Here is a 24,301-nt window from a genome sequence, read left to right on the forward strand (position 1 = left end):
CAGTGCAGTTCCATTGTGTAACTCAGTAGGTTGGAGGGCTTGGCCTGTTAAAGTACAGACACACACAGGCACCCATATGCACAAGCACAGGGCTGTTCCATAGGAAACAGAGGAGGAAGAGGCCATTGTTTAGTTGTCCAGCAGTCATGTGGCTTTACTGCCTCAGGAAACCTGAGATAATGGATGTCCATGTCTAATGCAAGGTCAGCTTTCGGCACACACACTGTGAGCACACAATCAACCACTATTCAAACTTTGTACAAGGGCCTTACGTAAGAAAGGGTTCCTGAGTGTCTCCCAGTCTTTCCTGCCTGTGTGTTTTTTTTGTACACTAATCATACACTAGATTGTATTTAAACACCTTCCATTTCCTACTATTACTCATCAAAGCTTTTAAGCCGTCCAATCACTGTCTAATGACCTCATAGCAAACTGAACTTTCCATAAACATGCCTTTCAAGCAACATATTGTTATATTTAACAAGGCAAAATGTGAACAGCTGCCTCTTTCTGTCCCTCTTCTGACTCTGAAATGACACCTACTATCTTTCATTTATTTTCCTATTAAATTCTGTGTGATTCAAGTGGACCTAATTTACTTCGTAATGGGTTTAGTGCAAATTACATATCCAAATGTTTTACACCGAAAACTACTTTTTGGAAAACAATTGTATTTTCAAAAAAGGGGGATGTTTCTCATCCTGTGTTGGATCGAATGTAACAAAGCAGTGCTGTTTTGCCTCCTTGTGGTCAAATGTGGAAAAGCTGCCTCGCCTTGACTCTTGTATCTCGTTCCCTCTCTTTCTAGTTGGAAGTGGAGCGTGCAACAGTGCGGAAGTTAGAGAAGGAACAAGCACAGGCAGTGAGCCGGGTAGAGGAGTCACTGTCCCAGCAGCAACAGCTCTCCTCGACCCTGACTCTGGAGCTCCAGAAAGCCAGTAGCCAGGCTCAGGAGGAGGCTCACAAGGTCTCTCAACTCCGCACCTTGCTCCAAGAGGAGACCAGTGCCCTGGAGAAGCTCCGGGGGGTTCTTGAAGATAAGAAGAGCAGGGCAGTCCAGCTAGAGGCCAGGTCTGAGAGGCAGCTGGCTGAGTTTGACACCGAACGAGAGCAGTTGAAAGCCAGGATTAGCAAAGAGGAAGAGAGGAGTAGGGAGCTGGAGAGACAGCTGGAGGAGCTGAGGAAGAGGTTGGCTGAAACTGGAGGAGGCAAAGAAGAGGGAAAGGAGGCTGTGACAGAGGTGACAGACTCACTTTCCGAGATGATGGTGGTGTCCACCTCTGTTCAGACAGAGCCGGATGAAAAAACAACTATTACTCCTACATCCTCCTCCCTGTCAAAGGTCAATGGCCATTACACTCCTAAAGAGACAGAACCGACACAGGAGGGCAGAGGAGCAGAAAACGGAGGGGTGGTAGAGAATGGGGGAGGAGCACTTTTGCATTCCCCTCTTCACCCGCATCCTCACCCTCACCCTCACCCTCACTCTCCCTCTAGCACAGCCTCCTCTTCCCTCTCCTCTTCCCCCATTTCCTCCCCCGTTCTTGCCAAGCGTCTGGGCAGCCCAGGCTTCCATCAGTCTTCCTACCAGGCCGGTGTCAACCAGCGATTCCAGGCTGCTAGGCACAAGTTCCAGAGCCAGGCTGAGCTAGAGCAGCAGCAGTATGGTGGCCCTCTTTCCCCCAGGGACCTCTCCCCCACCACCTCTTCCATCCCTCCCCCTCTAGAGCACAGCTCGGCAAAGCAGCTGGCCCGCAACACTGTCACTCAGGTGCTGTCCCGCTTTACCAGCCAGCAGTCTGGCGTCAAGCTGGCGCCAATTAGCAGCTCGCCATTCGGTACAGACTACCGCAATATAGCCGCATCTCCTCCTGGGGTTAGGTCGCCTTCCTCAGGGCCTCTATCTCCGGGCATCCGCTCCCCTCTCACTCCTCGCTCCGAGAGGACCCATCCTCCTCCGATCCCTCCCAAGAAGCCTGGCATGAGTCCAACTCCAGGCTCCCCAAGTCACTCTGCTCGGACCAGCCTCTTTCCAGAGCTGACAGGTAACTGTGGACACAGCAACAGTGGGCTGGAAGGAGCCAATGAGCCAGACCTGGTTTTATCTTCTAGCAGTTAACGGCCGGATCATAATGGGTCATGTCTTAATCAAAATTAATGTAATATTCATCTTTGCCAGCCCTTAATCCCCACTTGGTAGCACTCATAATCAGTAATATAGACACTTCAAAGCTGGACTGGTTCAAACAGATGAAGTTCAATTTTGTCACGCCCCTACCTCTATACCACAACCTGAGAAACAATCAGAAAATCAAATATAGTATATTAGGATTTTTTTTGTTATCGGATTTAATATTTCTATTAACGTTCCTGTCTGTATTACTTTATATAGATTTTTGTAAATTGGATTTTAGAATGAAAATATTTATCTTTTGTTTTTCACTTTAATCCTGTTAAGGGTGTTTAGATATTATATATATATATATAGATAGACCAAGCTAAAGACCTGTTTGGTTTTGAAGAAAGAAATGTTAGAGATGAGATTTCATTGTACGACACTCCCTTTATGCTTAAATTGCCAGACCTGTTAGTATAAAAAAGAAGACTTTAGTCAGAAGCAACACTGTATAGCAAGTAGAAGGGCTAAATATAGTAATTTATATGAATGTATAGCAAAGCTATCATCATTTCACAATAGAGTAGTGAGTAGTTTGTTTTTGTTTTTTTTTCCTCCAATGAATCCTTATGCAGTTCATGTTGAGATGATCCATGGGAACACTATCATACTGTAAATAGTTTAAGGTGAATTCCCAGTTGATTCTCTATGAAAGAACATCACTTGCACCATATCGACCAGCCCTACACGCATGTGTTTTTTTCCTGTTACACTTGTCATGAATACACTGAATCTTGTCTTGAAAAGGGAGAGCACACTTTGTACTACATTACTGTAAAATACTGTATCTATGATTTTGTTTTTTATTCAGGGAAGGTTAATTTCTGCTTTACCCCATGTCACGACTATGTGGTAACTTCATCCCATCAATGAACATGATGGGGACTAAAGGTTTGAATCTTGCTACTGTTAACTGTTTCTATAGTATGTCAAATAAATGATAGTATTGTGTCTTGTCCTAACAGTGCTACACGTTTGTTTTAGGTTTACTGTGTTTTGTTTTCTGGCTTTAAAATCAAGAATTGATTGAAATTGTTTTAGCCACTCAATTTAAATCTGCAGATATATTATTACAGTTTTCCGGCGAGGGGCAACATCCATCAGCTGTCTCTGGTAAATATGCATATCATGAACACCTGCAACATCTAGCGCTGTTTTAAATAAATTGCCCATGCCTTAACACTCACTGTTTCAAAGTGTTTATGTTAAAACAGCTGGTAATCTTCTAAATCTTGATTAATAGGCTGTATGTGAAATAACAATCTAGCCAAGATGTTCAGTCCATTTATTTGTACAACAGAATGGGGCAGTACAGTCTTGAACTTTATAACTGATCGGCACACAGTTGTAGCATAGTGTGAGGGTTGAATACAGCACATAGTATAGCTAACAAGTAACTGATCCAGAGTCAGCCTACTTAGACATTATGTAACACACACAGTATGATATGGCCTTACAGAAGTCATGTATAGTATATAATCTTGCCTTACAGTACAAGACAACTGCTTTGCGTTCACTTGGCATTGACCAATACAGTTTGTTACAGTTAAGAATAGTTGAGTGCAATATCCTAAGACTCCAACACAAACCAGCGTATTAAAATAGAAATTTGCATACATGGGTGGGATGATGGAGTTCTTTACCATAGGAAAGAGATTTTGGCAAATAAATCTTGGTTAATATGAGTATGTTTTCCTTTCACAAAGGAAAAGCTGTACAGCAATAAAGCTGGTGTTGCCAAAGTAACAGAACAGAGAATGCATTATTGATGCAACAGCCTAGAAGTTGATTTATCTTAATTCAGTCATCATTGCTTGCATGGATGGAGACATACATAGTGGAGCACAGCAGAAAACAAGTTAACACTCCCTCAGCCCTGACAGACACCGACAAACATGCAGGTCAACAGTGCAGGAACAGAGCTATGCTGAGGACCATGCCACTCCTAAATGTTAATAGCAGGTAGTTATTTCTATGTTGCCAGATTTTACTGATGCAGTTGATGTCCGATTCCAACATACATGACAGCCAAAAAACAAAAACTTTCACAAAATTCATATTTCCCTGTCCAAAATCAAACCCTGATAAGTGATGGTGTGCTTCATTTCTCTCATCAGCTGCCTTGTGCGGTGCTGGTTCTTTTCATGTGCTGAGATCTCTACTGTGACATGATCAAAGTTCTCCATCAGCTTGAATAAGGTAAAACATTGTAACTTTTGACACCTGAATCTTGGGAGGTCTGTGATTCCTCATACGGCCAAAGGGAGATTAACTTTAATGTAGCAGTCCTGAGCACAGCCCTGCACGCTGACCCAACAACTATTTCACAACACACACCCAGAAGTAACCACTTTCTCCAACCACCATTATCTCCATAACCACAGCTTCCCTACAGCAGATGGAAATCTGTGCCTAATAGTCTGCAAATCTTCAGTTATACTTTTTTTTTTGTTTTGTTTTTTTCATTTATTCCTTGCCCCACACCGTATAGTTTTGCTTTGGTTAGTCCTTGCGCATGTATAGGCGGGTTGTGGGCCCAGTGGAGTGTGCATCTCCCTGGTAAGTCCCTGACCTTCGACTAGGCATTCTGCATCTCCTTGCCAATTTTGTAACTCAGGATCTTATTCCAGTCGATCTTAGTGCGTGTGACAGGCAGCTGGCGACGCAGGGCCTTAAAGGTGGTGTCAGACATGGTCTGGTAGTTCTCACTGATTGCAGTCTGAGGGCAAAAATGAAAGGGAAACAAATAAGTATAACATTTTTCGAATTTTATTTTCAAAATGTAAACATCAGTATATCAAACGAGTAGTGGTTTTAGTCCGTAAAACGTAGCTTACCTGGTAGTCATTTTCGGCATTCTCTATGATGTCAACAAATTCCTTGGCTGTCTGGCTTTCATTCTGTTTCAAACACACACATGTAATCATCACCTTTTATGCTACTTAGAGAGATGACTGACACAGCCAGTATCAAACTTTGTAATCAGCATAAGGTTTAAACCACTGCTGAAAGACTGCACGATTGCTTAGGTATTACATTTTTTACTTACAGTCACTGGTATTGATTCCTCTACCTCCTTATGGCTAACCAGCTGCACATTCCCATCTTCATAATAATGCACCTAGAGACAGAGAAAAAATTCATTAGTAAGCTGGAGTTTTTTGAAAATATTCCTCCTTGACTTACTTATCATTTATGCAGATGAGCTCACTGAATTCACCTGGATTTTCAACACTCCTACCACCTGAGCGGTGGACTGACCAATGGTTAGCTTCCACTCTGACCTACAGCGACCATTCCTGTGGTAGAAAAAGGATGAGAAGCCCTACATTACAGACAGACCGCAGGAAGCTTAACGCTGCGGGAGGTAGAATTTAAAAAATACGCCAGAATTTGAGGTAGAGTGAGACCTCCTGCTGCAGCTCTCTCGTGATTGGCCAAATTCTTCCGTGACGGCTAGATTTACTAAAGCCTGAAAACAGAGCCAAGTCAGAGATGCCAAAATGTAGTAGTCTTTCAGACCATTTGAATTACAATATTCTGAAATCTACTGTCTGTTATTATGATTTGTTGGTCCAATGATGCCCTAAAAGAAAGTGCCTAACCCAGCTTTAATAGAACTGAGGGACCAATTATTTCACTTTCACCACAAATAAAAAAAATATATACGTAAACCTGTTCATTTGTAACCTTAAGTTTGTGATGAAGCTATGTTATAAAAGATTAGCAGCATATCCTAACATATATACATATATTCAGATAAGCTTTCAAACAGCTGTTTGCAGGGAGGTCACTATACCAGAAGTTTTTGGGTTGAAACTGATGTCCCTCAATGCAGGCTATGATCGTTTGCTGTCCATCAACTGTTTTACCATATACCTGTAACACACAGATGGTATGGGTAAGTATGGGTATGGGTAAAATGTAGTCTATTGCTAAGATGACTATTTTGCCACAATTGTTGTGCCTCACCGTGCAGACTCCAGTAGGGTAGTGCTCTTTGACGTAGGCACTAAGGGAAGTATCACAGGCATCTCTCCAGCTTTTCAGGGCCATCTCTCCTTCATATGGCTGCACGTCGCTCACCTCTTTTCTTAGGTGGTCGAAGCGGAACACCAAACGGTTGCGGGGGTCCAGGAAACGTCCCTGACCCAAGTCACCATGCTCTGTGATCAGGACCTATCAATAAGGGAGAGGAACATTTGAAATAGGCAGACTTTTGGCACTTGCTCTTCTGTAATAAATAAGAAAGACTTAAGCATGAAACAGACCGGCTCCTCGTAGCCCTCTAGTTTGGCAGGAGTAAACTGATCCATGTTGTACTGGGCAAAGGAGCTGGACAAACAGAATGGGCACACAGGTAAAGTAGGCATTCATAACATGACACCAATATGCTGTAAACAAATGTTTCAACCGACCATTTTGAGAACCCAAGCCATGCTTACATTCCTCATTGCCTAATATATAATAAACCACAATTTGAGTATATATTTTCTATACAGTATGGAGGCTCAGGATTTTGAACTGTATAAATTATATGTATTTGAATTTCTGACGTTTGTCTTAATTGAGTGTTACTTACTGTGATGCCCCCTCCCTGAGGAGGTTGTCATTGTTAAGAAGAAGTCGCACATCTAGCAAGACAAAAAGAAACCACTGTTTGTGCATTACTCTTAAAGGACAACACAATAAAATATCATCAGAGGTGAATTATATTATATTATACTAAACACAGTATTACTATCATGCACATCTTGTCACAAACAGCTATTTCTTACCATTGAAGACCTCATTAAACTCTCCCGGGGGTGCATGAGTCACAAAGTTGGCCGCTATGCGGACCTATGGAAGCAAATTAAATGCTACCAATTAATTCAGCTATCATGATAATATGGCTTACTGTACAATCAGTACAAAGAAAAACTAATATTTGACCTATAAGAACCAAGGGTTTCACTCTTCAATATGCAAAATAAATATGTACTTAACTCCAGAAGTCTACGATCCAAAAAGTTGTAACAAATGTGCTACATTCTTTGTTAGTATTTTGGCATTCAGTTGTAGCCTTATCATATTGCCATAACTGATACCAAGATGCATTTTCAGTTTTTCAATGACAGCGATTTGATTTATTTGACAATCACAAAATACACACAATAAAGAAGTCATCACATAGGCCTACACCTACAGTCACCTACAACTACTGTCCAGGATTAAATTATACAATAAAGCCCACATTCTTATTTCAAATCAGATCCTCTGCCCTTTTGATGAAGCCATCATAACGTTCAGTCTGTTATGCTTAAACTAGGAATAACTATAGCATCTCAACTAAAAAAAGAAAGTCAAACAATTACCAAAATAGCAATAAATTAAGATATTTTAATTTGATTTTCTGTAATTTGGAGGGGAATGCAGGGACATCAAGACATTGCTTCATGAATACCGAATGGACACTGCATTAGAAACTTGTCTTGACTATGTTTCATTTCATGTTTCGCTATAAAATCTTGCCCTAATCTTACCCTCAATTTTCCCGCTGACCGCCAATAGAGCTTTAATCTTAACTATCTCTAGATGTTATCAAGTGTATGTCGCCCTCTGGTTTCTAGTTTTGAAACCACCCTCGGTGTTCAGATTATTTATATGGTAATGTAACTTCATCCATAATAATACAGCTTCGCCTCCAACTGGTTAATGTGTCCAGCTGCCACTCACTATCAGGCTCCAACTAGGCAACCATATCCTGATCTCAAGCCATGTGAGGCTAACAAGTATTTGAGCTGCAACTGAATCGGTTTGACCCAGAAATCCAAAGCAAGTAACGTTAGCCGCTAATGATAGCTGACATCACACCAGAGGTACGTACCATTGCAGACTGGGACAATGCAACGCGCGTTTGGAAATGGGCGTCGAAACTTCTATTTCCAATAATCTAGCTAGGTAACGTTACAACCACTAAAAAGTTTTCAGTACAAGTGTCCAGCGGTTAAACCCCTCTACCAGCCTCTGCTTCGCCGCTAACGTTATACGCTTCAACTAGCATTGGCTAGTAAGCTAGTGGTAGCTTAGAAACTCTAGCTAGTTTATAATGTCGATACGTGACCAAAAACTGCCACTATTTCCTTTAATGTGGGTAGCTCTCTCCTAATAAGAAAAAAAAACAGCGTTTAGAAAGAATAAAATAGTCTTCAAACCTTCTCTTCATCTGACAGCGGCTCCTCAAAGTCAGCCATCTTGGCTCTTTGTGACCCCACCTACCCCAGCTGACTGACAGAAGCAGTGCGGTGGTTGTCATTCACGTATAAGGAATTTAATGAATATTAGTAGTCATAAAGTAATTTTAAAATATGTTTAGTAAAATGTTTATATTACTGTGCCTCGATAGAGGATGTCACAAACTAAAAGAACCTTATAATACATCGATGAAAAAAAACAACCTTTAACTTCTTCTTCTTCTTTGGGTTTTAACGGTAGGTTGCATCCTTAATGTTGCACTACTGCCATCTTCTGGAGGTAGTGTACCCCTACAGTGTCCAGTATGTCAGATTTTCCTCCTCACTCCTGTTCTCATTTAGCCTCGTGAGACCGTCCGGATCTCGCGGGCTCCAGTTTTCCACTCGCAGAGCAAATGCGAAGCAATCCATCTGGCGGAGTCAGGTTAGTTCTCATTAGGAAGGTGACCAAGCATATTCTGCCTTGTCTACTTTTACCAAACTTCAGTTACTGGAGTCCAGTATGTTCTTTACTCCTGCTTCTGTTATCCCAAATCGTTTCATTTCTTCCAACATGTCCTTTCTCTCTGATATTTCCTGCCACTAACAGAACATGCTGCCCCACAATGATCACACAGTTCACCAGTTGGATGCTTTCTGGGAAGTACTGTTGAGGTTACTTCGGAAAATTCTTAATTCTTTCCTAATGTTACTTGCTCTTTCCGTTTTGTTCCGCTACTTAACATCCCTACTCATTTTTGGATTGAGTGTATGATTGTCTCCCTTTTATTGCATCATTATTATTATTATTATTATTATTATTATTATTATTATTATTTTTACTTTTTATATCATTATTATTTATCCCAACGCAGTTATCACTGCATGTTGAATTACTTTTCTATTCACTATGCCTTTTCCCTTTGATAATTTAATATTGACATAAACAATGTATTTGTTGAAAATCAAGACTTTTGCATGAGCACAATCTAAAAACTATGGTTTACCATATATATATATATATATATATATGGTAAACCATAGTTTATCTATTTCTATATATATATATATATATATTTTTTTTTTTTTTTTTTTTTATTGACAAAAAGCACCAACATACAAAACTCTCGTTGGGGAAAGATATACATGCTTACATACAATACAAATGTTGTCAATGTACAAGAAAAATTACCTGAGAAAAGAAACAACAAAGAACAAAACAAAGAGGGGGAGCTGCCTAAAGAATACAAGTCAAAAGCAAAAAAGGCTAAAGAAAGTAAAATTAACATTTAGAGCGGTACACAAGGAGACTAATCAAAACAGTAGTTTCCTAGATATGTCACTACATATTTCCCTTGCAATCTTAGTAGATTTGATCTTTTCAAATGAAAAAAAACAATTTAAAGTCATTTATAAACCAAACAAAGGAAGGCTTAGAAGATCTCCACTTACTGCAATGAATATGATATTTACCCATTAAAATAATCATGTTGACTAAGTCTGATATTGATGAATCTATATTATCCATATAAAAGAGGATGTGTGGTAAGGTCAGAGTAGGGATATTATCCATCTTAAGGGACAGCCAATTATGTATCTCAGACCAAAAGCAGTTGGACACGGGGCAAAAAAAGAACATGTGGTCCAGAGTTTCATCAGCCACCTCACAAAAAAAGCAAGGGTCAACATCAAATTTAATGTGGTTTACAATTCAAGAGGGCGGTAAAAGCATAACCTCAGTTATTTTTATTTGTCTTCTGCTTCCTGTTGGGTGTTACAAAATAAACGCATACCCATATGTTTTACTGTTCTATTTAGTTGAAAACGTTCCAAGTCGTCTGGTACATGTCTTAGATTGCAGTATGTTATTTTTTAAATTATTATTCATTGTTTTTTATTTCTAAATGCCGGGGTTTAGTTAATTCGGGAACTGCTTATCGGGGATTTTGTTTTATTTTTCAATTTGCAACAGGAAGCTCCAACAGGACGTAACGTTACGTTTATTTTTTAGATAGCTTTGTACTGGTGGACCAATAGACCCCGTTGCTCTGGACGGAGACCAGTGAAGGCTATTAGAAGCACTTTTCCGGTGATCTCTTGCTTTACTGCGCAGCCTCCAACTGACAGAGACAACGTAAATGTGACGTGAGCAACGTGTCTGAAAGTTGTAAGTCTTCTGGTAGCTGTGACAAGAGAAATCTCAATCATTGACAATCTTACAGAGACGGAGAGCGTAGGTATATGTAAGGAGATAACATAAGCACAGGCTAATTATTGCTAACTAACATGCTAGTTAACATTAGTAATTAAACCTAAACAGCTAATGTAAGTCGAAACTGCCTGCGAGCTTCTCCTGTACTATACGGTAATTCCTCTACTGTGCGACAGTAAGTCGCTTGGTTATGACACAATCGTTAGCTTATTTTTACAAAAACGTCTGCTACGGAGCTATAACGTGAAGTACAAGGTAATGGCGCCTTTTATACATTGTCGTGTTTCTTTAGAAATAAACAATGGACAAATAGAGTCTTTAAACGCTTCAGATGTAAAGTTATTCGCAGTCAAGTGACTTAAAAAAAAAATGGCGGTCAGTGTAATGCTAACAAGAGGTGATCGCTTTGTAGCAACAAAATGGCGCCATCGGAGGTTCGCGTTCTGAAGCGAAACTTACCCCCTTGGGTGGGACCTTATATACTGTCTATGGGTGGGACCGTGGGACCGTGGGACGCTGCTTAGCGACAGGCGTCGGCCCTATCATGAAGTCACAGGTATGATTAGACTTAACTGACTACTTATTTTTTTTGCTTCTGAACGAATAACATACCTACAAAAATAAACCGTATATAGGTGCTGCTAACGTTAATTACGATGTCATTACTTTTGGTAATTAGTCAATAAACGTTAGCTAGTTTTCAAGTCAAGCTAGCAAACTGACACTCTGCGTCAGCTGCTACAGGAAGTTCCTGGTCGAATTAGATCCGCCTAACACTGCTAAAAACAAACACGCTTGTTACTTGGTTGCTTTGTTAGTCACGCGGCAATCGCTTGATTGGTTTGCGTAACGGATTAGGCTAATGTTTATAAACTGACCCCTGTTTTTGGTAGTAAACTGTGTTAACTAGCTAACGTTGCACAAACTTGTGTATGACAGGCTAGCTCCCTCACTAGGGAATGAATAGGGCATTGTTCGCTGTTGGACAGTTTGTATCATTGAGACGTAGTGTGAGTTCTTCTGCTGCGTTTTGTCAGATGATGACCAACCCTGAGGAAATTGCCAGGCTCTACAGAGAACTCAGCCTCTTCCCTTCTCTAAGCAGAGCAGATGTGGGACCTGTCGTCACCTCTCAGTATGGAGGCAAATACAGCAACATTTACACAGGTAGACTCAGTCTGTGCCATACTAAGATTATCGGATCTATGTATGTTCATTGACATTAATGGCATTTTGTTGACCTTCTTCTGCAGAGTGGAGCCAGGGTGATCTGGACAGGAATGAGAATGTCAAGTTTTGCCGACAGTACATTGTATTTCACGATGACAAGTCTGTGGTCTACTCTGGAGCCTCAGGAAACTGCACTGAGATCAAAGGAGAGTATGTGACCATTTTGTCATTTTATCTGGAGTGGGGTTGAAGACGTTTTCATTGACCTAACCCTGAGCAAACGTAACAATATCTCATCAATATCTTTGTCCTATCAGGGTGTTGAGTAAGGATTCCCCCTCAGGTGAAATGAAGGCTGTTGTCAGAGAGTGCACGGTCAAAGGAGAGGACAAACAATTTCTGGAGGTGTGTGGTTGTCTGTCTGTCTGGGTCAGACTCAGCATTGAGTCTCTCACCCACCCTACCAAAACTTAACATTTTTATTGCCCTCTTTATACTGCTCAGTTGTATCTCTCCTCTGCTACATTTTCCACCTGTAGCCTGTGTTTAAAACCTCATGTGACTTTTCATTTTGACACCGTCATTTTTGATGACACTCCTGACCTCTTTGTGACCCTTCAGATCTGGTGTAAAAACATAAAGATGAAGAGCATCAACCTAACAGCCTTAAAGAAACATGGCAAAGTCTATGAAGATGGTTAGTCATCTACACTTAAAATCTGATTCTTTTTTTGTGCCAGTCGAGCTGTTAATCAAACTGTGTTTTGCATCCTTAGAGCAATTTGGCTGCTTGATCTGGTCCCACTCTGAGACCCATCTTTTGTATGTGGCAGAAAGGAAGAGACCTAAGGCAGAATCCTTCTTCCAGGTTTGTCAGCAAAACTGCATTTGAAGGTAAATCTGCACCGAATCACATAAGGCGGAGAACTGCTGCACTGCTCTCTATAGGTTGAACATTTTAAGTATGTGGATTCAGCTTGAGGTCATTCTGGCATTGTGTTCAATACTGCCCAGAACATAGCAAACTGTAATTCAAGTCAATTTTATCTACATAGCCCAATATCAAAATTTGCTTCACAGGGCTTTACAATCTCTGTAGCATACCACCCCCTTTATCCTTAGATCCTCAAAAAAAAAAAAATAGCTACTTGGTGCTTTTAATTGCCTTGTTGTACAGTGCTGGAACAAGTTGTTAGCTATTCTGTGGTTCTCTGTAAGAAATTGTTCAAAATTGATAAGAAAGCTTTAAATACACAATGAATGATGCAAAATTACCTCAATTTCGGACCAATGGCTTAAGTAGATACACACTCATCAAACCAGATCAAATACTGCATATCTCAAAGGTTGTTGCACACTATTTAAATTGGGCTTATCGCTCAATCGTAAAACCATTGCAAATTGGGACGTTCAGCAAATGGTTTCACTTTGAATGTACCTCAGATATTTTCCATCGCATTTCAAAAGCCAAATACCTTCACAACACTGATTGGGATGTGGCCATGAGAGTAGTGAAGCAAGTTCTCTGACCCATGTGTTATTTAGTGTTGATTGACCATTTACCATAGATGGAAAGGATTAGTGTAATACATCGCTCAGACTAGTAGGTAATAACTGGTTATTCTATGTTTCATTATCTGTTTGTAGACTGATTCACCAGAGTTGTCTTCCATTGGGGACGAGGAGGAGACCAGGAGAGTGGAGAAAAAGGAGGCTGTGAAAGTGAATGCAAATAATACTTATGAAACACAAAATATTTCCACTATTCAAAGGTTTAATTCAACATTCTTAGGTTGGATTCCACTCTAGCTTAAGTTGTGGTGTTCTTGCTTCTTTTTTTTTTTTTTTTTTTCCCTGCAGGGGGAGCAGTTTGTCCTTCATGAGGACTGGGGAGAGGCGCTGGTTAGTAAGAGCTGCCCTGTGCTTTGTGTTTTGGACATCGAGGGTGACAACGTCTCGGTGTTGGAGGGGGTACCCGAAAATATCTCACCTGGACAGGTTGATACAGCAGTTTGTGCAATGATGCATGTTTTTTTTTGGCCACTTCTCGTGTGCACATACCCTCTTACTTCAGCTGTTGCTCTCTCTTTGTCTTTTTGGTACGTTGTCTCTGTCTCTGCAGGCATTTTGGGCTCCAGGTGACACAGGTGTGGTGTTTGTAGGCTGGTGGCATGAGCCTTTCAGACTTGGCCTCAAGTACTGCCCCAACAGGAGGTGATTACTCTTCAAACTGATCAAAGAGAAGAGTTAAAGCTGGCCTATCAGAAATGTCCCCAGTAAGGCTTATAGGCTAATTTTGCGAATTATTCATGTCTCCCTTTTCTCTGTCAGATCATCTTTGTTCTATGTGGATCTTACTGGTGGGAAATGTGGTAAGTGAAGGCTCGTCGTCTTCTGCTATTTATATATTATTTTAAATGGGTGTAGCTGCAGATGTTCATGTGCCTCTAATTGTTATGTCCCTCAGAGCCGCTGACATCAGGCACCAGTGCAGTGTGCTCCCCCAGGCTGAGCCCAGACCAGTGTCGGATTGTCTACCTCGAATGTTCCGTCTTTGGACCACACATGCAGTGCAGCAGGCTCTGTATGGTAAGACAGGATGGAGCCTCTTTTCCACATAAGACCCATTTCATTTCAGAATCAGAAAAGGATTGATTGCCAGTAACACTTACAAGGAATTTGCCTTGGTTGGTGCGTACATAAACAAACGCATATATACAAAATAGCTGTTTAACACATATACAAAGGGCACTGTACTCACTGAAAAGATTAGGTAGGAATGGCTGTTTCTTCAAATGCACCATCTGTTGTTTTCTGCTGTGTAGACCTAAAGAATTGTAGCATAAATACATTTATGAATTAATTGATTTGTTTTCATATACTTTCTTCTGTACTTGCATATTTTATTTCCAGTATGACTGGTATACTAAGAAGACCTCAGTGGTGGTGGATGTGGTGAAGAGACCTAGAGAGGGTAAGGAATACTTGGTGTTCACATGATTGCACTTTTTTTTTTAAATTATAGATTAGTCATAGTTGTGTCTGTGTGTGTGTTGGTGGGGCTTTACAGATGGCTTCACTGGTATCTACAGCTCTCAGTTGTCCCCTCAGTGCTGGTCAGCTGATAGTCAGCGGATTATTGTTGCTTGCCCTCAGCGCAGCCGCAAGGTATAGTCAACTCCTATGAAATGTCTTGTTATTATGGGAAAAAAAAAGAGAGACAAAGGCTTGATATGTTTTCTGATAAATCTATATTTTCCACATATAAGCATATTTAGACTGATCATTTTGTAATTATTCTTTGCCTGAATAAAGGTTGTTGTTGTCTCTCTTTTAGGATCTGTTGATGGTGGATACGAGCACAGGGAGCATCACCTCACTGACTTCAAGTGAGTGACTAGACACTTATCAGCTCATGCTCAGGTCTAGACTGTCTCGTTTACTGATGTTTGACGGTCTCTAATAGGTAATTTGCTTACCCTAACAGTGTTCTGGGAGTGTTTGAACAGGTTTATTTCAACCTGCGTCTACTGATGTTTTTTGTTTGTCTGTAGAGTCTGATATTGGTAGCTGGTGTCTGCTGAACATAGAGAGAGACTTGATGGTTGTCAGCTGCTCCTCTCCAAACTGCCCTCCAAGTCTGGTATGATCAGTGGTCTTTTGAGTGTTCACATTTTGATACAGAGTATATACTAAATATGATGTTGCATAGATTAAACTTATGTCTATGTCACTTAATTTCTTTGTCCAGAGGCTGGGCTTCCTTCCAGCCAGGGATTCTCAGGAGGAAGTGGTCTGGGTTACTTTGGAAGACTCTCAGACGTTGCCAGACATTGATTGGCAGATCTTGACTTTCACCCCTCCACCAGAACAAGACAACAGTCAATACCGTAAAAATGAAATTTTTTCGTTTTTAGTAGTATCTAGAGCTAGGCGATAATTCATTATGATAATTTATCGTCTTTCAATGGAATTGTATCCTGATGAAATCATATATTGGGATATCATGATACACGATGATACAATTATGTTGTCTAAATTGCTAATAACAAGCACATAGGCCTACTAACTGTTGCGGGTTTGTTTTTACATCACATTTTTTGTGTGCATGCATGTAAATACTGTATAGTGTATCTTTAATTTCACTTGAAACTGTTATGTTTATTTTAAGTTCTAAGGTAGTAATTATTATGATACAGTGACAGGTAGTTCTTTTTGCAGGAGATGGAGTAAAGGAGTTTGCAGGAGCAAGCTCCTGAAGTGACTGGTTTATTTAAAGTCAGAAAGAATACTTGTGTCCCCAAGTTCATGGATGATTGAAAAGATGTTGCTGTGTATAGAAGACATAAAGAACAGCCTATGTAATCTCAGTTGGGCTAACTCATTTTTCTATATTCCAGCCGGCCTCGATTTTGAAGCTTTGCTGATCAAACCAAAGGAGGTAAAGGATGGAGTGAAGCTGCCTCTTATTGTCACTCCTCATGGTTGGTTACTCTCATGATGGTTTTGTAGATTGCAAACAAAAAAGAACAGTTAGGTAGTGTTGCATAATTGTTAATTGTTCTACAATATTGATTTAATGCAGTAAAAAAAGCTAAATTTATTTAAATAAATGTTTTATATTGATACACAATATGCTTACATTCGGAAGTAAAACAAGTGCTATAAATCCTGCCCAAAGCTACTGCTACAGATAAGATTGGCAATGCCAACAGTGGTTGCTATAAAGAGGTACTTTGCCGATTTCCATCCAGCGCTGTGTCATCTTTGTGTGGGCAGTGTGAACGGTGTGTGCCAGCTCGGAGCAGCCTTTGTCAGCTGAAATCCACCGGATGATGTGAAACGCATCACGGAGGAGTGCTGAGAACGCGTTGTTTTGCATCATCCGGTGGATTTCAGCAGACAAAGGTTGCTCCGATCTCCGTGCACTGGCGCCATGGAGGGAATGCACCCACCAATTCTAAACCCACTGCCCACACTACAATGACACCGAGCTGGATTGAAATCAGCAAAATATCTCTTTAACCTTACTCTCAAAATCAATATTTGTGTTTGAATAACAACCAATAATAACAAGAATAACATCCTGAGATGTTCCACATTTTTTGATTCTACATGCAATATTATTTGTGGCATGAACGCCTCACAGGACTGAGCACATACAGACACCGGTAGTTTTAAATACTGTCAGTCTGTATTTTACAAAACTTGTTCCTTTCATCAGGGGGTCCTCACTCAGTGATTGTAGCTGACTGGCTTTTGTCCTCATCTGTGCTGTGCAGGATGGGCTTTGCTATATTACTAGGTATGTTCATTAGTTAACTTGAAGGTTTTTTTTATGTGTGACACCTGCTCAGAGGTTGATCATCCACTGATGTTTATGTACTCTATAAAAGGGAAGAAACGTTCACAGGCTGTCTCAGAAGACCGAAGATACACATACTATTGGTTACTTTTGCTAAGCTTTTTAGACTAGAAAAACAATGTATTATACATTTCCTTAGCCACTTCAAGACCTTCATATTTCTTGCTATCTTGTGAACAATCTAAGAGCTCACATGTACTTGACAGGCATAGCCAATCATAACTTTGTGTTGCCTGCTACATTTACCAGAGATAAATTACTTTCAGCGCAAAACTATTCTAGCTAATGGACTGTTGAGGAGTATGTCTGCTTGAAACTTTTAGCTTAGTTGTCATAAATTGTGAGGCCATGTTTTCTGTTCCATGGCCTATAGTATGTGCAGTTCCATTTATGCTATTCAACTGTGGAACATGAATTCATAAAACAAATCTTATTTATTTTATTACCTACAGTTAAAAAAGGTTGTTGATGTTTTTGTTGTTAATTAGGGACGTTGTAGCTGCTCAGTATATCCAGAGTCTCTTGAGCCATGCTTAAAGTGGTAGTTAATGAGACCACAAAGAGCTTGACTGGCACACTTTTTTTTGTTTTGTTTTATTTTTAGTGAACTATCGTGGCTCTATTGGGTACGGCCAGGACAGTATCCTCTCGTTACCTGGCAATGTTGGCACCCAGGACGTCAAAGATGTTCAAGTAAGAATAAAACAAATAGCACTGGCATTGTTTATGCAATTGATTTTTATTGGTTTCTATATTTAGTTAAGGTTAGTTGCCATAGTTTCTGTTTAAATTATGGCTCATAACAGCAGTAGTTATATTTAATTTTTACTTTGTGCTCCCCCACCTTCCGATTTCCATGTCTTCCTTACTTCTCCACCACAAATGTTCTTTTACATTTTTCCCCATGTTTTTCTCGCTACCAGTTTGCTGTCGAAAGTGTTCTGAAAGGTGACAAGTTCGACATGCATAAGGTGGCGGTTTCTGGGGGCTCTCATGGTGGTTTCCTGGCCTGTCACCTGATTGGCCAGTACCCAGGGTTCTACAAGGCCTGTGTGGCTCGCAATCCAGTCATCAATTTCGCCTCTATGATTGGCAGCACGGACATCCCAGACTGGTATATCTTGGCATCCACGTACCTGCACTTTTGCCTACACATGTTTAGTCATTTTGTGACAGTGTCAGTCGTGCACAACTTTTCATCTTCATAGTTTTGTGTCATTTGTACCCCTGACATTCCACTCTGACAGCTGTGAGTGGGGTAGAGGCCATGTGTCTGCCTCACTGTCAGGGAAGGACGTGTTCAATAATGCACACCAACACTGCAGGAACAAAAGACCTCAAAGCCAAAAAGGGATATTTTTTTCTTATTGTTGATGTTTGACTATGACATTTTGCAGGTGCATGGTTGAGGTTGGTTACGACTACAGTACAGACTGTCTACCTGACCCTGCTGTTTGGGAACAGATGCTGGAAAAGTCCCCCATTAAACACGTCGCACAAGTATGAATATTTCTGTTTGTCTCTTGAATATGTGCATGTGACTTCATTGGTGTTGTTACACAATGTAGTAACCTAAGATGATCTCTCATCCAGGTACAGACACCAGTATTGCTTACCTTAGGGGAAGACGACAAGCGTGTACCTAACAAGCAAGGAATGGAATATTACAGAGCTCTGAAAGCAAAGCAGATTCCAGTCCGGTAAGCAGCTTGAACATGTTTTGTTGGTAATGTCAGATATGCACTGCACAACAGGGCTTTATTGTTCATGTGTGTCTTTTTTAGGTTGCTGTGGTACCCAGGGAACAATCACTCTCTCTCCAAGGTGGATGCGGAGTCTGATGGCTTCATGAACATCGCTCTGTGGATAATTCAACACAGTCTGTGATGGTATATCAGATAGATACATGGTTAAGCTGCCAATGCTCTTGTTGCTGCCAGTGAAAAGAGAGCAGGATACTACTGTGTGTAATGGTGTTTTTCCATTACATGGTACCTGCTCGACTCGCCTCGACTCAACTAAACGCACTGTGCGTCCGTTTTCCATTGCAGATTTTAGTACCGCCTCAGCGTGGCTGGTCATCATAGCGGCGCGGCAGTAAACTGCCGTGACCTAACACGACACACACACAGAATATCGAAGGTGTGTTGTTGTTGCCGCAGCCAGAAGACAAATTTTGTTTCAAATGAAGCTGGAGGCAGCAAAAAAAACCCAGCTGGCTAAACTATTTAAAAATGGCTGGTTTGTTCGGGACACCCCCCTCTGACGGTTTCACGTCACCTTTTGGTATCGCCTCAGCTCGCTTGGAACCTCAACTGGGAGGTACTAAAAAAAAGTCCCTGTTGGCAGGTACCAAGTACTTTTTTTCGTAATGGAAAACCAAAAAAGGCGAGTAGAGTCGAGGCGAGTCGAACAGGTACCATGTAATTGAAAAGTGCCATAAGGGATGTTCTGCTCCTGTTTCCAGGACAGTGTGAGGTTCAATCCAAAGCCAAAGCATTGAAAGTGCTCTCCAACAGAACACACTTTGTATAACTGTCTATCTGTGGCTATGGTGATTGCCACAATTAATTAATAGTGTATGGGTGAAATATTTTAACACAGCACTTGAATGAAATCAGTTTTGATTAATCAGAAACACATTTGATACAGTTTTTCTTTTGGAGTCTCTACATAGATGCAGAAAAAAGGGCTTTTTATTGTTAGTTGTGTTTGAGGTTATATTAACTACATCAATCTTTTCTCTGCTCACTTTTACTTTTGATTTCATGATACAGTGCACTTAATAAAGTGATTCTAAAAATACTGCCAGTGTGGGATGAATCTTTTGGATACATGACCGGTTCCAGGGCTCAAAGTTCTCAGGCCGGCATGGGGTGCACTTTTACATTTATATAATGCTTTATTCAATACATTGTACACATTTCCCACAGTGGAACATTTCAGGCTCAGAAATGGTTTCTTGCTGTAATCCCTAAGGTTCTCCAGGTTGAAAAGACTTTTTGAAGCAGGTGAGGAAGTGGTATATTTGTTGTCCAACTTTGTCGACCAAAAAGAGAGATAAAAAAACCCTCTTTCTCTCTGTCCTTTCTTTTGTTGTCTCTCTACACTCTGAAAAGGAATGCACTGACTCTTCAAAAACTGACGTGGTTGTCATAAGGACAATACTGTCATTCAAGTGATTAAATATATATATATTTCTTAATCACTTGAGTATATCTGTATCTGATGCCCTTCACAAATTTGACTTAGGTCACATGATATATATATATATATATATATGACCACATGCTTTCAGTTCTGTATATGTGGATTCAGTTTCTTGTCACTGCAGCAACCTTTAGGTACCGTTTTTAATCTTTCCTCTCCCCACTTGGATTAAAAACTGTTTCATCTGGCTCCTGATGTGAATGTTACGATACGATGCTATACCCATCATGGTAAGTAAGAAAACATTTCATTCTGCCATCAATAATGTACTACATTTCACTGTAAGAATGCATCTATGTGTCACAATTGTTATAGTATATGGACTAAAATGGCTGATTGGAAAGGCTTGTAAAAGCCAAAGGGCTTTTTTTTAGCAGTGGTAGCTGCTTTAACAGTAAGGTGTATAGGCTGATATTTTTTGTAAAATGAAATTGTCTACTCAGACTGCATCTTCTGAAACATTGACTAAAATTAAGTTTCTTCTTTTTTTCAGGCTATGTTGAAAAATATCCTCATCCTTTGTCAGCTTCTTCCATTAGTCAGGACCATAAATACCATCTTCTTCCCATGTGACACTGATGTGAATACTACCACAGTAGACTGCCACGACAGATCACTCAAGCATGTCCTATTAATCAAGTCTACCACTGTAGTGTCAATCAATTTAAGTCGGACTAAGATACAGCAAGTGGGGCAGCATGCTTTCTTAGGTGTCCCAAACCTTCACACTCTAAAAATAATGGGGAATTGTCAACCGGGTAGCCTGAGAGCTTTGGAGGACCGCTCATGTAAAATGAAGATCCACAATGACGCCTTCAAGAACCTATCGAAGCTTACATTTTTGTATCTGTCAGGAAACAGCCTCACCTCTATTCCTCGGTTACCTAAAAACCTGACAGTTCTTGACCTACAGAACAATTGCATTTTCAACATTGCAGAACCTTTAAATACTCCACATCTCAAAGAGCTCTACCTCAGCAAGAACTGCTTTTATGCAAACCCTTGTGGCCATTCCTTTTACATCAACGAGAGTGTTTTCAGAGAGCTCTCTGAACTCAAAAACCTTACCTTGGGGTATAATAATTTCACAGCTATCCCTAAAGGATTGCCACCCTCACTGGAGAGTTTGGATTTAAGAGAGAATACAATCACAGAGGTCTTAGAAGGAGCATTTGCCAACCTGACTCTTCTCAAGAATTTGAATTTGGAGTGGAATTGCCAGCGCTGCGACCATGCAGCCAGGCCTTGCTTTCCTTGCCCACACAATCTCCCTCTACACCTACATCCAAACTCATTCTATGCTGAGAACAGCTCCATCGACTACCTAAGCCTGAGGGGAAACTCTCTAAAAACATTTCCAGAGGGACTTTTCCGACCTTTGAAGAACTTAAAGAGGTTGGACCTCTCTGACAATCTCCTGGCATATGCTATACGTAATGGCACCTTCTTTGCAGAGCTGGAGGGCCTCACTTGGATTAGCCTTATCTATAACTATGAACCACTGAAGACATTTCCGTATCTAATCCTCTCCCCATATATTGGCAATATGTCTCGTCTACATTATCTTCTTCTCAGCGGTAACTTTTTCCACAAGCTTTCAAGCGAGAGCCTTAATGTTGTGTCCAAACTTCAAAATCTAAAAAAACTAGAACTGAGAATGAACTTCATCAATACTTTTAACTCGACATTTCTGAAACGGTTACCGTTTCTCCTCGATGTAGACCTTTCCCAAAACATGCTTAATTTCATTCCGCGCTGCTCGTGTCTGTCATCTGATATTGTGACACAGGAAAGCTGTCAGAACCAGAACTTGCATACACATAATTTTCCTGACCCACTAATGCTAATAGACCGAAAAGCTGCATCTGGAAGTGATATGTGGGAATCCACCCAGACAAACAGGCTGGACATAGTGAAGGACAATGTGCCACAATTTAAATCACTATTTGATTTCAAAAATTATTTCTGCCGCGGTAAACTGACTTTTGACCTGTCTCAAAATGACATTCTGTCTCTTACCAAAGAAGTGTTTGTAGGCATGGAAAATGCTGTTTGTTTAGACCTTTCCTTCAATTACATGAGTCAGGCATTGAAGAGTGGCCTGTTTGATCGCATGAAGAAATTAGTTTTTCTTAATATGTCATACAATAGACTTGATTTTTATTATGGAGGCGCTTTCAGTGAGCTTAATACCACTCTCAAGGTATTGGACATCAGTAACAATGAATTTCACTTCAAAATGAAGGGCATGGGTCATAGTTTTGAATTCCTTAAAAATCTGACAAACTTGGAAGTTCTAAGTCTGGCAAACAATGACATTGGGATGCGAATAGATGAAAGGCTGATCAGCAGCTCGTTGAAGTACCTTTACTTCTATGGAAATCACCTGGACATTATGTGGGAGTCTGATAACAACAGGTACACTAATTTCTTCCAAAACCTGACAAACCTCACCTACCTTGACATCTCTAACAATAATCTGAAATCAATCCAACCAGAATTGCTGTGTAACCTCCCAGAAAGCATGCAAACCCTCAGCATCGGCAACAATCAGCTGAACTATTTCCCATGGCAAAATATCTCAGCACTCAGCAATTTATGTCACCTGGACCTCAGTCAAAACTTTCTCTTTTATTTGCCTAATAAAGTCATAGAATTTGGAGCTAATTTTTCTTTCTTGGACCTCAGTCACAATCGCCTCAGTATTATTCCTGAGGATTTCTTCAGCATGGCGAAATCCTTGCACTACCTGTATCTCAGCCACAATCAGATCAAAGCATTAAACCATCAGTTTCTCCCTGTCCTCTTTAAAAACGGAAGTGCCCTTCAGAAACTCACCCTGCATAACAACCCCTTTAAATGTGACTGTGACACATCTTGGTTTGCAGACTTCTTGCGTTCTACTCCGGTACAGATTCCCTATCTCACAACAAAAGTACACTGTGATTACCCAGAGTCCCAACAGAGCATGAGTGTACTGTCTATGGACCAGCGTTCCTGCCAGGACATATATGGTAGCTTAGCCTTCCTCGTCTGTTCCTTCCTGGCTGTGACTTTCACTGTTCTGCCCCTACTGAAGCATCTCTATGGCTGGGATCTGTGGTATTGCTTACAGGTACTTTGGGCAGGACATAAGGGCTACTCCCAGCTCGCTGGTAGTGATTCACACTATCACTACGATGCTTTTGTGGTGTTTGACACCATGAATGAGGCTGTGAGGGATTGGGTCTACAATGAGTTAATGGTCAATCTGGAGAACTCGGGTCACAGGAGGTTTTGTCTCTGTTTGGAGGAGAGGGACTGGATTCCTGGGCTTTCATGTATTGAAAATCTCCATAATGCTGTGTACAGCAGTATGAAGACAGTGTTTGTGCTGTCCAGTGGTGCCACTGATGGCAAGACGGTGAACGGTGTGATCCGCCAGGCTTTCTTCATGGTTCAGCAGCGGCTTCTGGACGAGAAGGTTAGTAAAATTAACTTTTTAATTTTTTATTTGCATTTTGTGGGTGTGAATCTTATACCCTCCGAATTGTTTTTTTTCACAACACAAAATGATCTCTGACTTTATCCAATTAAGGTGGATTCAGCTGTGCTGGTGGTTTTGGATGAGATGTTTCCCAAACTGAAGTACCTTCAGCTGAGGAAACGGTTGTGCAAAAAGTCTGTGTTGTCCTGGCCGAGAAACCCAAGGGTTCAACCCCTTTTCTGGAACCGAATGAGAATGGCATTGTCGTCAGATAACCTCAAATTCTATGACAACAACATGAGTGAAAGTTTTGTATGACTTCCTTTTAACTGCTGATAGAGATCTATTTGGTGAAAAAAGTCCTTGTTGTTAAGAATCTTCTCATTACCTCATTTTGAGAAACTTGCTTCCCCTTTAATTGTGTCACATATAATGGTACTTAGTTAATGTTTTTAGTATGTAACTCTTTTTATTGTAATTAAATGTA

At 40.6% G+C, this 24,301-nt stretch overlaps 4 protein-coding genes across 10 annotated transcripts in view; 3 read left to right on the forward strand and 1 right to left on the reverse strand.

Annotated features, from left to right (window-relative positions):
* The window catches only part of cttnbp2nlb (CTTNBP2 N-terminal like b), a 16,143-nt gene extending 12,785 nt beyond the window's left edge, over window positions 1-3,358 (forward strand). Inside the window, exon 5 of the mRNA XM_028582999.1 lies at window positions 809-3,358. Coding sequence (XP_028438800.1) covers window positions 809-2,119 — 1,311 coding nt within the window. The 3' untranslated portion in view covers window positions 2,120-3,358. The remainder of the gene's footprint in view (window positions 1-808) is intronic.
* An 88-nt stretch (window positions 3,359-3,446) lies between these two features.
* Window positions 3,447-8,575, reverse strand: capza1b (capping actin protein of muscle Z-line subunit alpha 1b). The gene is made up of 10 exons (XM_028584085.1): window positions 8,374-8,575; window positions 6,955-7,018; window positions 6,759-6,810; window positions 6,448-6,511; window positions 6,149-6,355; window positions 5,976-6,055; window positions 5,397-5,475; window positions 5,226-5,297; window positions 5,014-5,076; window positions 3,447-4,895 (listed from the first exon to the last, which is right to left on the reverse strand). Exons 1-10 carry the CDS (start codon window positions 8,410-8,412, stop codon window positions 4,755-4,757), a joined length of 861 nt encoding a protein of 286 aa, XP_028439886.1. The 5' UTR covers window positions 8,413-8,575; the 3' UTR covers window positions 3,447-4,754.
* apeh (acylaminoacyl-peptide hydrolase) lies at window positions 7,895-19,185 on the forward strand. 7 transcript variants are annotated; one of them, XM_028584077.1, is made up of 24 exons: window positions 7,895-8,037; window positions 8,654-8,836; window positions 11,641-11,770; window positions 11,857-11,983; window positions 12,091-12,178; window positions 12,395-12,470; window positions 12,550-12,641; window positions 13,421-13,495; window positions 13,634-13,771; window positions 13,896-13,987; window positions 14,105-14,145; window positions 14,241-14,362; window positions 14,687-14,747; window positions 14,844-14,941; window positions 15,111-15,162; window positions 15,328-15,416; window positions 15,525-15,663; window positions 16,174-16,257; window positions 16,998-17,078; window positions 17,743-17,831; window positions 18,062-18,252; window positions 18,536-18,638; window positions 18,732-18,838; window positions 18,923-19,185. In XM_028584077.1, the coding sequence occupies exons 1-24, from the start codon at window positions 8,014-8,016 to the stop codon at window positions 19,023-19,025; spliced, it is 2,385 nt and encodes a 794-aa protein (XP_028439878.1). In that variant the 5' UTR covers window positions 7,895-8,013; the 3' UTR covers window positions 19,026-19,185. The 7 variants fall into 7 exon arrangements, with proteins under 7 accessions (XP_028439878.1, XP_028439879.1, XP_028439882.1 ...); XM_028584081.1 differs by lacking the exon at window positions 7,895-8,037 and adding an exon at window positions 9,002-9,066 and having other exon boundaries at window positions 8,813-8,836; XM_028584078.1 differs by lacking the exon at window positions 8,654-8,836 and having other exon boundaries at window positions 7,898-8,037.
* Window positions 19,186-20,500: 1,315 nt separating this feature from the next.
* Window positions 20,501-24,301, forward strand: tlr9 (toll-like receptor 9). The gene is made up of 3 exons (XM_028584076.1): window positions 20,501-20,578; window positions 20,842-23,811; window positions 23,926-24,301. The coding sequence occupies exons 1-3, from the start codon at window positions 20,549-20,551 to the stop codon at window positions 24,130-24,132; spliced, it is 3,207 nt and encodes a 1,068-aa protein (XP_028439877.1). The 5' UTR covers window positions 20,501-20,548; the 3' UTR covers window positions 24,133-24,301.

The sequence above is a fragment of the Perca flavescens genome, chromosome 7, assembly GCF_004354835.1.
Source record: "Perca flavescens isolate YP-PL-M2 chromosome 7, PFLA_1.0, whole genome shotgun sequence".
In the NCBI taxonomy this organism is placed as follows: Eukaryota; Metazoa; Chordata; class Actinopteri; order Perciformes; family Percidae; genus Perca; species Perca flavescens.